This window comes from Aythya fuligula, chromosome 3, assembly GCF_009819795.1.
Source record: "Aythya fuligula isolate bAytFul2 chromosome 3, bAytFul2.pri, whole genome shotgun sequence".
Taxonomy (NCBI): Eukaryota; Metazoa; Chordata; class Aves; order Anseriformes; family Anatidae; genus Aythya; species Aythya fuligula.
In genome coordinates, this window is record NC_045561.1 from 55646472 (window position 1) to 55660652 (window position 14181).

At 42.6% G+C, this 14181-nt stretch overlaps 1 protein-coding gene across 3 annotated transcripts in view; it reads right to left on the reverse strand.

Annotated features, from left to right (window-relative positions):
- The window catches only part of PHACTR2 (phosphatase and actin regulator 2), a 135498-nt gene that overhangs the window by 104038 nt on the left and 17279 nt on the right, over positions 1 to 14181 (reverse strand). Inside the window, exon 1 of one of the 3 annotated variants that reach the window (XM_032183653.1) lies at positions 3399 to 3558. The exons of the other annotated variants lie outside the window; for them this stretch is intronic. Coding sequence (XP_032039544.1) covers positions 3399 to 3411 — 13 coding nt within the window. The 5' untranslated portion in view covers positions 3412 to 3558. Of the gene's footprint in view, positions 1 to 3398; positions 3559 to 14181 lie in introns of those variants that run through there. 3 annotated transcript variants of the gene reach the window in all.

Sequence of the window (14181 nt, forward strand, 5' to 3'; positions counted from 1 at the left end):
TAACAATTAACCACAGCTAGCTCATTACTGCTACAGTAATATTCCAAGTGCAAAGAAGTCACGTAAATCCCCAAGAAAGATGAAACAAGGCCCCCTGGTTTTGTCTGAGGCTAGGATCACATTCACAATGTGGCACCTCACTGTGGTGTGGCTCACCCTGTCAAACCCCTGCCCCCAGGCACCTCACACCAGCATGCCTTGTGGTTATGAATTAGCACGCGAGACTCGTCCACTTGAAGGTGAGATACCAGGCAGGCAGGACAGAGTGGAGGAAGAGCTCTGGGGGAAGGGATAGTGCTGATCTCACTCCTTCTGGCAGGAAATCCCAAAAAAAGCATCACTTGGGAGCACGTCTGTTTCCGCAAGCTCCTCTCTTCCTGCTACACAAGTTTCTTGCTACTTTTATATTCTCTTTCTTTCCCATGAGTTATTTCCAGCCCTCCCTTGTTGTTTTTTTTCTTGATGTGAGTGTTGTTGTATCATTACTGACTTCAGCCGTGTGCCTGGATCGAAGCAGAGGCAGGCAGCAAAGCTGCAGCCCTGGCCCCACTGGGGGAGGTGGGCAGGGGGGCTGCTGGTGCCTCCCCTGCAGCAGCAGGCAGTCTCACAGCTGAATACCTGCGGCCAAACTGTCAGAGACAAGGGCTGACAAAACAGGCCAAAAAATGCTGCTAGAACTGCCCTGCCATGCCATACACAGATTGATGAATATTTTATTGTTATTCCAGGAAAGGCTTTTAAAAGAGCACATGAGACAACAGTTGTGTGGAGCCGTCTCAGTGGCATGGATTAAAATAAGCAACCCAACATTGAAATGAAGGGACTTCTTAAATGAAAACCTTGTTTCTTGAAACCATGAAATAGCATGGACCTAATCAGCTGACTTATTAGTAACACTGATCTTTCTAAATAACAGTTTGGACCAGAAAAAATGATTTTGATGATGGCACAGAATATGACTGATGAATTACAGAGATATTTCTGCTATGTGGAGCAGGGGATGGAGTTTTGCCCAACAATTATCCATGGTCTGACTCTGAAAGTCTCTTTGGCAGCATGATGAATGTAATAACAAAGGCCTGATTCACTGACACCGATAGCTAAATTGTTATTTCTGACACTCGGCGGCTAAAACTTCCAGCTCAGCTAGGACTATGCCATTCTGTGCTGCCAGAAATGGCATGTCTTTAGGAGGAATCCAGGCAGGTAATCCAGTCTGTATACACGGGCATGTTTACATTTCAATTGGTGAGCTACTGGAGAACAAACTGATAGGGCAGTTGGTTTTATGGCTGCAGATAGCCCGCTCCTTTCTGTTTGATCACCAACTGGTAAATGCCCAGATTTCAGCACAAGACATCCCTGTGAAATGAAGGGGGGAATGGACCAGGCCCACAGAGGTGCCAGCTGTGCACTTCCCATGCTGGGACCCAGCTCCGTGTGGTTTCAATTAGGGGTCAAGTGCCTTAAAAGTCTTTCTGCAGGTACTCTGGGAACAAATCGACCTTCTCAGTGAGGCTTACTGCCACCAGTTGTTGGGTTTTCTTACCCAGTCCTTAACTATTCTTCCATTATTTTAATGAAGTTCAATTGTATATAAATTGTTTTCTTGAAAAAAAAAAAAAAGAAAAAAAGAAAAAAAAAAGTATCAGTCACTGTTTCTGCATGAAATTGAATAAATAAATAAATCTGGAGCTATTCAGCAAACTGGCCTTATAAGAGGCTTTGCAAATAGTTGGTAAAGTTGTGCAGAGGGCAAAGCCTTACTTACTTTAACTTCCAAATTTTGCAGACCTCAAGGAAACTGGAATCTTCCTAAGGCAGAAAAAAAAAACGCATAGGAAAATCTGTTTCTATGGTTTTCAGATACCAGCTTCCCTCTTCACCCCCCCCCCTCCAAAAAAATGGCCTTTAAAATAAATGTGACTCATTCCAAAGCAGATTCTTATAGCTGGATTAAAGTGATAGCTCTGTCAAGACTTCAGTAGTATTAGTTGCTGATGCTGGAGAGTTTAAAAACCTGGAGGAATTAACTGCTTAGGGTATCTCTTGCCCAAAGGCAGTCTGTACTGGAGAACAGGGATCCTTCCCCTCTAACTGGAAAATTCTGCCTCGTCATGGAATATCAAACACACATTGTTAACATTTATTAGGTTAAGTCTTCTCAGGAGCTAGCCAAAGCACCAAGCGCAGAGTATTCCTCATCTTACTTGCTTCACAGAAATGAACATTATATAAGGACAGAGTTAGTTTTTGAGCTCACAGGTACCAGCAATGTAGTTTTCCATGATGGCAACATTTTAATTTCAGAAAGGGGATTTTTTTTGGTCTTGCATTTTATAGAGAGAAGAGCAAGAATTTGTTTTGTCATAGAAACATAGCACACCTGAGGTGGTATTGACCAGGACAGCTAAGCAGACATAGGTACGAGTTTTCCTATTACTATAAGATTTAAAAAATAATAATAGGAAAATAAGAAAGCTGCACTCATAGCATCATTTCTGAATTCTACCATAGATTTTCTTCTCATACATTGTAGAGGTGATCATCACTTTTAAGGTTAATACTAGACAAATCTGATGACTGGAGCAGGTTTCAAAGGTCACAGAGTCTCCTGCAAATTCTATATCCCAGTACGAACTGTCCTACTATCAGTGAATCACTGAGACACTGACACCTTCAAGTTTTACAGCAGTCAAAGCCACATGCAAAACATCCATCACAAAAAAGCACTTTTTGTAACGCTTAGGGATACAAGGTAATGCAAGAGGGAAATGCAAATAACCCATTTCATCACATATGCAATGGTGGTATTGTGTGCACCTCCTTAGAAACCATGCAGTGCATTATTTGGCATGAAAATGCATGATCTAAAGTTGGAACATCAAAGAAAACAATAAAAAGTGCAAATGTATTCAGTATTTTATGTTCTAAATATAAGAGAGCAAACTAGTATATAGAGGGAATAGAAGCAGTTTAAAATGATGCAGGTACAAGATACGCACTATCCACTTTTGGTCGGCTTTTTTAGTTACCTATACACACCTATTGCAGTCTGTGAAAGATATTTTCCTACTCAGCTATATACATTTCCCATTCCTTCCACATTTCCTGCATACAGCTTTTCAAACAGAACCGAAAATCTTAGGAAGGCAGATCCTACGTTACAGTTTTGATCACATTTCAAGGAAAAACAGACTTAAAACAGAAAAGCTGACTGATAAAGGGTTAAAAACTTAAGCGTGTCACATTTTACACATAGAAATTTGCTCTAATAAAGGACATTGAAATGGAAGGAGCTAAAGGCTAAAGCAACACATCTCCTGCAGCAAGTGAGAGAGGCAGAAAACGAGCCCCGTAGCTCCGCTAAGAAGGAAGATCTGTTTTATTTCACTTACCAGCATTATCCATTTTCCCCCGTTCGGTACTGAAAAAGCAGAGTTCCCCAGAAAAGCAGCCAGTACAGTCTCCTGCTCACTGCTGAAGCTGGCTGCCCTTCTCCTGGTTATTAGACCTTGCTGGCAGTCAGAGCATACTTCATGCACTGACTGCAGTAGACATCACCAGGAAATTTATATCTCCAAGGATGACAAACAGCCATTAGCTCCATTATAGGCTGATTAAGATTGTGTGAGCCTATCAAGTAGATACTTAAATCCCCCAGGGTTTTACCTCTTCAGGGAGAAAACAAAAGAACTCCAAGCCTGTAATATTGAATATACGTTTCTGAAAAGTAAAAGCAGCACTAATGAGGATATGTTTAATGGGTAGGGAGGCAAAACTTTAAATAAAAAGGGGCTATATTACAAAGCAAAAGGCTATGATTTATCAGTGACGCAAGAGCAAAAGTTTTAAGGAAATAAAGGGGAAGGAATCTATGGCTGAGAAAGTATTAGGTTAGATTATAGTCCGCAGACCTCAGCTGTGGCTGTGCTTTAAATCCTACAAGTTCTACACCTGATGTTCTCTGGGGTTCGTGAGAAACAGAAGATGTGCTTATCTGCAACTGCCTGCCAATCTATTAACTGTCTCAAGACATCCATCATTATACTGTTCATAGCTAAATGTAAGGAAAGGATGAAGAGAAACAACAGGGCTTTGCTTGTTTTAATGGTAAAGTAAGAGCACACTGAAGGGACTGGGATCAGTAAAATCTGAACAACATATGTTGAAGTGAACAGGTATTACTTCTAAACTTTCAACACCACACAAGTCTTTGATGCACGGAATTTTCCCCCATAGAAAAAAAAGTCAAAACCAGAATAGACTTCTAAACATTTATTTTTCATACACTTCTAGAGTTTTCTCCTTATAAATGAAATATATATATATACATATACACACACACACACGCGCGCATATATATATATATAAATAAAAATTTTTTCTCCTGGCAGCAGAGGGTGAACAGAAGCAGTATTTGGAGGCTACAGTGAATGTGGGCTCCATCCCCCTTTTGCCACTGATTCTCTGTGTAACCCTAAACTGGGCATTTTGTGCCACTGTGTTTGCCTAGGGGTGAAAGCGAGACTATTATACACTGAATTTGGTGAAGTTCATTGGTGAGACAGAATATCACAAAGTACTGATGCTACATAAACGTCACACAATGTCCTCACCATGTTTTTCTCTTTCTTTTTAATAATTCACTTGGCTACTCCAGTTCTCTCTTCTGCAATGGAAATGAAATACAGATTTTTGTGTCTTTACTATATTGACATGAAACCCCTCAACCTCAGGGCATCACATGAGCAACAAAATACATCATCCATTCATCACCCCTTCACTGCCCCTTTGATCTTATTTGTCCTTTCTAAATGTTAAATGAAAAGACAGTTGCAGCCCTGATCCATTTGCACTGACAAAGCAGTGGAGAGAATCAATGGCTGAGAGCTAAAGTCATCAGCAAGAATGGAGAATATCTAGGGCACGCTGGATATATTCTGTATTACAGAAAGGAAGCGCTTGGAGGGCTAAGGAGAGAATAAAGACTAGAAATCTGTCACACTTCATATTAAGGTTCTATTTATAAGTGGCTTATAAAGAGCTTATAAAAAAAATAGAAGCCATCATGAGCATGTTGCATTAGTGTGTGTTTCAGATAGCTGTAGCTACACTGATGCAAGAGGTTAAAAATGACCAATAAGGAGCTTGTTTGCCTGCTGGATCCTGTATCGGTTAATGACAATTGATTCATGTGGCAATTGAGGTTATTGGCTTAGGCACACCTGATGAAATCTGGTTGCTTGGGAGCACCTGGCTGGAGGTGGTGAGATGGCCACCTGGTAGATGAATCCAGTATCATAGCCATGTCAGGGCAGAAGGGCATGCAAGCATCTTAAATCCTAGTGAGTATGCTAATGTTTTGTGATGGTTAAAGCTAAGAGGTTTAAAAAGCAGCTGGTTTTTAAACCAATCTGCTGTGAGTTTCACTTGGACTATGCATCAGGCAATGGAGGAAACCAGGCCTGACCCTGGTGGCTGGGGATAAAGGTGGGCAACAGCTAGTGCCCAAGAGCCCAAGGGAAGATACAAAGCTGCTCCTACTCAGAGCTCAGGTAAATGAAGAGGTCTGGGCAGTGACTATTTCTATGTAGTAGGCAGGTCCCAGTGTGTGCACCATGGCTGAACCCCACCTGCAGGGCAGATGGGCTTCATGGTGACCCTCAGGGTGCTGGACCCCCAACCACGCAGACAAGAAGACCCGTGGGAGCACGCCACATGTCCCTTCCTGCCCACGCACACGTTTCCTTCCCAAGAAGCCCTGGAAGGTGATAATGTGTGCCCAGACCCCGTCCTGACATGCAATTCAGATATAGTCACAGCCTCAGGTCAGCTGAGGATCAGGACTGCAAGGTGCTAACGAGGGTGTGGGAAGTCTCAGTTGCAACAGCTTGATAAGCCATGAGTTTGGGTGCTTTATCGGGGCTGTGTGACAAGTAAAATGTTATTAACTCTTGAAAGATGACTAAAAATGGAAACTTAATATGATTTGTGACCTATATCTCTGCCGTTTGAACATAAAATATCTCACTAGGAACTTTCCAAAAATAGAAAACTTTACAAAACACACGGCATTTTTTTCTTGTAGGCAATTAGATTATTGAACAGGAATTAACAGATGTGTGTGATCAGATGCAATTGCTGGATTAAAGCCATATCTCCCTGACTGCACACAGGCGAAGGAAAGATACAGATACTGGGCGGAGTTGAATAGCAGGCTGTGACTGCTATTTAAAAGCCAAATATGCGTATATTGCAGGCATAAACTAAACTCTGAGGACAGAACAACCTCATCACAACCCATAGCTGCACGATACCACAATACCTCAGTCTGCTAAAGGGCAGTTTTGGGTAAGGACTGAGAGACCAGGGCTGAAGAGGCCCAAAGGTCCTGTCACGGTGTCTTCCAGCTACAAGCTAGCCCTGCCTCACCGTTCACCTCAGCCACAGGCTCTTAAGGCTTGGGCTCAATTCCTTGCCTGGCCGCAGAGTGATTTTGTGTAGGTCCCTCTAGCACCCGACCTCCCGCAGGAACGCTGTGTACCCTGCACCTGAGCTGTGTGGGGATAAACACACCAGAGGTTGTACAAGACCCAGTGGTACTGTGTTGAGAGCAGATGAGGCAGCCAGCTCGGATAATCAGTGTCACCTCCTCGAGAAGAAAGCACTGTGGAGTACATTAGGAGCGCAGCTAATGACACAGCCCCCTAATGATCCCGTTCTCCAATGTACCTGATGTGTGCAGCCTGCAGCAGTAATGACATTTCACTCCCAGGAAAATCAATGAGGATTCACAGAGGCTCAGCAATCTGCCCAGGTAAGAAGCAAATAGAGAAAGCAGGGTAAACAGATACCTCGCCGCATGGCCATCTAAAACACTTTAGGTTGACAAACCCACAGAATCGATGAACAGCTTCAGCTGTGGTGTTTCCAATCATGACAAAGGCGCCGGAGAATACATTTAGAAAATGTAGAAGCTGGCTTGGCTGGGCACGGAGCTGTCACTGTGAAGCTCTGACTCGGTAAGATGCCATTTCGGGCAAAATGTTGCACTTCGCTTTCACTGTGTCTGTTTCTTCCCACGCAGAAAGCATCGTGCAGGTGTCTCTGGGAGAAGCTGTCCTTGTTTTTAGATGCGGTGGGTTTTTATAGTCAACGCCAACTCTCTACATACACAGCTCCATGTGATTCTTCTGGGTATCCACCAAGTCTCAGGACAACGACCTCTCAGTACAAGGGACATGTGTCCCTCCAAAAGGTGTTTCCTCCTGCGAAGCATCCTCCTGCTCTTTGTCAGCAGTGGGGTGGTTTCATGGGGGAAAGGGGAAGGACATGCTGGAGGTAGAGGAATGGGTTCTGCTATAGCTAAATTCCAATCTTCCAGCCAGTAACCAAGATTGTCACTAACACTAAGAGAATGTGTTGTACAACACACCAAAACTCGTGATTAGGAACATCCCTATGTCCCAGTAATTAGACTCATGGTCTTCGGGCCCGAGGTATATGAGAACTGTCTCCCTCCTGGCATGTTCAGGGAGAGTCTCTAAAGGAAGCAGTGAACCTGTGTACCTGTGTACATCTTCTGGTGTACCTGGAGCACATTTCCCAGGGCCAGGGCTAAGTGTTTGCAATATGGCCAGTCCAGCCTCAGCAACCATACCCAGTATCAGTGGGAGAAGGGTTTGCAAACACCTTACCCCCACCTCACTGAGACAAAAGAGTTTGAGAGCAGGACAGCAGCAAGCAAAGATGCTCTTTGCCTGGGAAAAAAAAATACAGTTATACATGGTAACAATTAAAAACATGCAGATCTAAGTGCAGAGGAAGCTTTATGTTGCTGAGAAAACAATGGGAGCCTTTTGTTCCCCAGGAAGATTTTATCCTTGAACAGCCCGGCCAGATACCGAGTTGTGATTCTTGCTTCAAGCTGCAAGGGGAGAAGCAACACCATTGAAGCCAACAGATTTAAACTGATACAAAACAAGAAGAGAGTGGGATTCAGACAGCAGCGTGTGGTCTTTGTAGGTGGGGAGTTTCACAGCACAGATGGGTTTGCAGAGGGAGCAGGAAGGGGCTTGGCACAGCAGTACATGGTGCAGGGAGAGCAGGGAAAGGCTGGGTGGAGGGAGGCATGGGGGCGGTGGGAGGGGAAGGCAGAGGCACGGGGTGAGGTTGAGAAGGAGATTTCAGCATGTCGTGAAGTGGGGTGCTCAGCAGGAGATACAGGCAAGGACAAGGAAAACACCCCTAAAGGCTCCATTCTTTAAATAAACTCTAACTTGTTCCTGAATTGCTGCTTCTAACAAATGCACACCTAGAAAGAAGTGCGGCATGTGTTTGGCTTTATTCTTCCAGAGACAGCATCTATTTGCAATGAACAAGCCACTGTTGAAAAACAAGCACCTGTTTCTCTCCTTTGGTTTTCTCACTGATCCTGCTGTGGCATCAGGCAGCTCCATGCCTGCCTCGCTGCCCACCCAGCCATGGAGACCTGCAGAGGACTTCTTGGAGCTGGATGTGCTTTAACGAGTTATTCCACATCCTGACACAACCAAAACTGAAAGACCTGCTTGCGTGACCACAGACACAGCTGCAGAGCTGGCAGGGGGAGCCCCAGAAACAAGCTGGCTCATGGCTTCCAACATTTTTACTGCTCCTTAGACCAGCTCCGAACTACTGGCAGACTGGCTGCCTTCAGAGTCCAATTAAATCTACTCAGAGCCAGGGTTAATTGACATGCTGGTAAAAATGCCTGGATGCTCAGACTCATCCATGCCCTCTCCTCCCACTTGGACAGATATTACTGCTGTAGCACTTACTCTTCTTTCCCTGTCTCCATCTCACACCCACACACAGGCACCCCGAGCTCTCAGAGCCTGCCATGTGCCAGCTCCTGCATGCCTGGGCAGGGCTGGATGGAGGAAGGGTGCCTGTGCCCCAGATGGCCACATCTTCCACAGAACTGCAATGTGTTAACCCTCAGAAACAAAACATGTCCTGCTGTTTGACATCTCCCCAAAATGGAAATGACTTGAAAAAATCGAATGGCTATGAAGGAATTAGGGATATCGTGTTCTTCTGCAAGAAAGACTACAAGGCCTGGACAGATATTTATAATCTCTATTATCAGTGTTCATCTGTTAATATAGCATATTGCTCACATAAGTGAATTCTGTCAAGCAAACTGAAATAGCCTCTCTCCTTTTCTCTTTAAATATCACAAACAAGTGCACTGAAACATGTTGCAATTCCTATGGAAACAGAGATGAGCTTCAACAGAAGCCTTACCTCAGAGCTTGGCCTTTGCTATCCAGAGTGCCAGGTTAAATCAGGTACAGGAAAAGGGGCAAATCAGGGCAAAATAAGAATTTTGAGTGTAATTGTAGAGGAGAGGGCTGATATAATCCTCTTTATTATCCAGTAATAAGAAAGAGCAGAAAATCTGTATCCATATGTACAATGCAGAAAAAATTCCCAGACTCAAAGCCCGTTTTATGGGCTGCAAGCTTCCCACACCTGGACTAGGCAATTTTCAAGCCTGTTTATCAAATGTTCTGGCTTTGAAAATCCATGAACATCTTTGAATGTTCTGAAACCATCGTGGTATTTGGCTAGATGCAATATTTGTATTTGGACAGATTTTGCATAAAGAGACAAAATTGAAGCTCTGGCTACAGCATCCACTCTCAGCATTTGACTGGATGAGGATGGCTCCCATGAACATAGATGCTGCAGCCTTCTGCTGCACAAGGGACAAAGTACCAGGTTAAAAAGAGGACGTTTAGTCTGGCAGAGACAGTCACAATAAGAAACAATGGTTGGAAACTGAGAACAGGCAAGTAGATAGCTATCAAGTAGATACTTGAAAGCAAGTATCTATTGCAACAGCAAATGTGATTAAGCTACCAAGGCTACCTGTGGATTTTCTGTCTTTGGAGGTCATCATATCGTGACTGGGTGTCTTTCTGGATAACACCAATCAAACAGCGGTTACTGAGCTCAACAGAAAGGTAAATGAGAGTAATTTAAGGGCTTATATTGCACAAATCAGACCTAATAACCCCTCTGTCGTTGGTGCTATGAATCTATGTAAAAAGGCCTGTCCTCATTATCCCTGCCGAAATGAAATACCAGACTTCTATCATGCCTTAATGACTGTATGTAATAGATTTACAAAACATTTTTACCCTGCTCCTTATCTTGGGACTTTATTCTCGGCTTCTGCTCACTAGTTTTCCTCCTTTTTTTTTTTGTTTTGTTTTGTTTTGTTTTGATTTGATTTCTCTCTTGTAATCTTATGTAGAGTAAAAAAAAAAAAAGGAATTTAACCTTACTGAGAGGCATAAATGTATCTTTCTTTCTATTTTCTCTTAAAATGTGCAAACAGATAATTCAGTAAAGGGAGACCAAGGAGAAACAACATATTCTGGTCTGAGGAGCTGATGTGAGATCCCAAGTACAGTCAAGCCAGCACCAAAATTTCCATTTTATGGGGCCAGGTCTTCATCTCTGCACATAAAACATGTGGTCAGGTTTGTATTAAGGATAGGAGTATGAGTAAAAATGCAAGAAGAAAGACTCAAGCAAGGGAATTGAGTTAATTTGAGATATATATTGACATTTGGCTTAATCCCTCTCTCCCACTTGGAGTAAAATTTAGGCAAGTGACAGCTAGACAATTATCACTTAAATGTCAAATGCCACTCTTAGGAAAATCATCAAATAAATACTGAGTGAGAAAAAGAAGCCTTTCAAAAACTGAAAGCTGATGAATAACATCTAGTGTGAATGGTCTGTACATTATGCACTGTACATTTTGCCAAACTTGACTGCCTCTTTGGAGGTTAGTGTTTTATAACTTTATTCACGAGACAGAAATTTGAACAAACATAAATCAGAAACAACCAGAAGAGACACTTAACAAGATCCAGTAAAGACAGCTATAACTCCAGTTTGTTTCCTTACTATCTCTCCCCCTGAGGTCCAGCTAGTTATCACATCAGTCTCACTGCTAAGGGTTGGCTTTTGTGCTCCGTTCTGTACCTGAAAAAAGTAAAATCCATCAGCCAGAAGTTGCCATTAAATAAAGGAGCATCTCTGTGCTGCCAGATGTTCTGCAATGTTAGAAACAAGAGAATGGCAGGAGGACTTAACCAAAGCAGAGCACAGGACTCTGCTTGAGTGTGTCTCCCTAAATGACTTAAAGGCTACCTCACTATATTTATATATGAATATGCTTTCTACACTACTGAACTAGAATTGCATTCTCTCGTAATTGCAGCTTCTCTTCCCTATGGAAGGGATTCACTCTACCCACTTAAAAGTCCAAGTCATGGCATCTGTCTGAGCAACTGTATGAGGTCTGACAGACTCAAGTCTCATCTGTTCAAGTTTAGGATTACTATCACGTCAGCCCCTGAGTTTCCATGGATTTGCAAGGATTACTTTCCTCCTACATGGGCAGGAGCATGAGCTGAATGGGCTGTGTAACTGTGAGCCATGCCCAAGTGGATTAATCTACATCATGCCCGCAGAGACACCTGAAACAAAACGCTCATGTTTTTCCCTGTGTCTGCTTCACCTGCTGTTTCCTGATGCAAAGTGAGATATTTATGCACTAGAACTTCCTGTATTTGATCATCCTCCTCGAGGGATACATCTAGACCAGCATCACAGCTCCAGATACTGACAGTACAAGGTGCTTCGCACTTGCACCAGAGGATACTTTTTTAATGACTAATAGTCAGAAATTGACTTCACTTTTCAAGTGCAGAAAGTGTGGTGAATCGATTGCATGTTGATGGATGTGTTACTTAACCCTCAGAACCTCTGTTAGTCATACAAGGGTCTGTTCTCTTTCACTTCTGCTAAACGCCTGTCCTCACTGCCTTAGGTACCGTGTAGAGAGAGGACTGCTGTACCTCACACAACTTGGTGATTTTCCAAAACCAGCAACAAAGCAGATGTTCAAACACACTCCAAAAGTAACAAATGGACAGGTATATTTCAAGTCTTATAAAAATACATTTGCCCTGAAAAAGGCTAGTTTATTGCGTTAGTTATTTTCATTGTGATCTAATAATGAATGTGTTTGCCAGAACTTACTGGAAAGCATGTGTAACAAACACAGAGCAAAACTGATATCAGCAAAGCACATCAGACAAATTGGCAAGCTGGAAGCGTGCCATATTCAGGTGTTGGGAAAATATGCATTAGTGACAATTTGCTTTTGGTGAATGAACAGACAAGATAAATATTTTTCAGCTCAGGATGCGGCTGTGTCACCATAGGCCGTACTTTCAATAGACCATGTTTGTCCAATGTGTCAGAAGAAAAATGACCCCTCGCAGCTGTTTCAGGTAGTACTGCTGGTAGTTCAGCAGCTGAAGCTTTTTATCCTGAGTCAAAACCCTGACAGTGTTCTGCTGTGCACAGAGGCAGGGGGTAACTGTTGGTGATGCACCGCTGCTTAGAGGTGCATCACGATGAACTCAATGACATGTTATAAATGTTACAAATCTGGTTAAAAACTTTGGGAGCAAAAGCTACTTTGCTCAAAATCATGAGTGTCCAGGTAAGAAGGGCAGAAAGACCAGAATCTTTGACCGAGGAGGCCACAGTGAAGCCAGGGCAACTATGGGAAAACATCTCCCAAAAAATCTAGGGAGATCTTCTTCACCAAACGCCAGCTGAAAAAAAGACTGAGCTGTGAGCAATGAAACTATGCCCTGTCGTTTGACTCCTGCTGTCTTCACGGACACAGAAGCCGGTGTACAAACAGATGAAGAAACCAAAGTGACTACTGTTCCTACTAACAATTCCTTCTCCTACGTGAAACAGTGTATAAGATTGCATAAAAGTTCAAAAACGGGACAAATACGCATTGCAATTTGTTTTGTGATGTTTCTTTCCTTCCTTAGCTATTACCCAAAATACCATGTTTACCGTAATACGCCTTTCACCTGGGCATCCATTCCCGGAGTGTCATGTGAGGCAGTTTAATCCTTTTTGTGGCAAACAAGCCAGTACTGTTTTCCTGGGGTGGTAATCAGACCTAAAAAGAACTCCAAAGTGACATTTGTATGGCATTGTTCCTTTTATTTTCCCCTTACAATAGCACCCACTTGCCGTTGCAATGCCTATTTGGTGCACAATCTAGGATGCTGTAATTAACTTCTGAACACAGGTCTTTATATTAAGGCATCAACAAAGGTGTAGGAGGGAAAATGATGTATCCTGCTTCATTTATTTCTAAAAATAACAAAATTTCATCAGGAACTTGCTGCTTGAATTTACCCAGAGAACATATTTAGAAATGCAGGGAAAGCTGCCCTCTTGAGAGCAATATGGAAAAGCTCATTAAAATGTTACAAAAGGTGGTTAGGCATTTTAGAGCTACACTGCCCTTCTCTTTACATTGCAGGGTGGCGAGAAGCATAATCTGCTTTGTTTCAGTGAGGAGGAGAATATTATAGAGGGACCCTGGCAAAAAGTATATTTGAAATATTCTTTTTACCTGCATTATTGATAATGTTTGAATTATTAAAATGTAATGAATTTGAAATAGCTAATTATTTCACTGCTGATACCTTTTCCTTTGTCATTGCAGTCAGTATGGACAATGGGACTACAATGGGGATTGTTTCTTCTTTTACTCCCAATTTCCCATCTTGGTTTTCAAGCACAGGTACACTGGCTTTCTATAACTCCCTTCCTTTAATTTGCTTTCTCTTTAGCAATGTGGGACTGAGGCATGATCATACACAGCCATAATCTCCCAAACCTCCTGCTCTTACTTGCCCTCTCATCCCAGTTTTCACGTTGGAGAGTCCTGAACTCCAAGAGTTTTAATGAAAGCTTGAAATGGCATATTTCTACATGTTAACTGCTGTGTTTCTCCAAAGCATTTTTTTTCAGACTTTTTTATTCTAATCCATGTGAAACCTTACTGTTGGGCACAAATTATTTGACAGTGATTAATCTTTCAAGCTTGTTGGAATTTTACTGATGTTTTGATAATGTTTTACAAGAAAATCAGCCCAAAGAAAGACTATACCAACTAATGGAAAGCTGCATTACCCCATTGTTTGAGCTTGCGACTACTGCTTTGACTCCCAGTGTTGTCCTCTCAGGTGCTTGCATCTTTTCTGGCTTGCTAAAAGTTGCAAATTTTGCAAC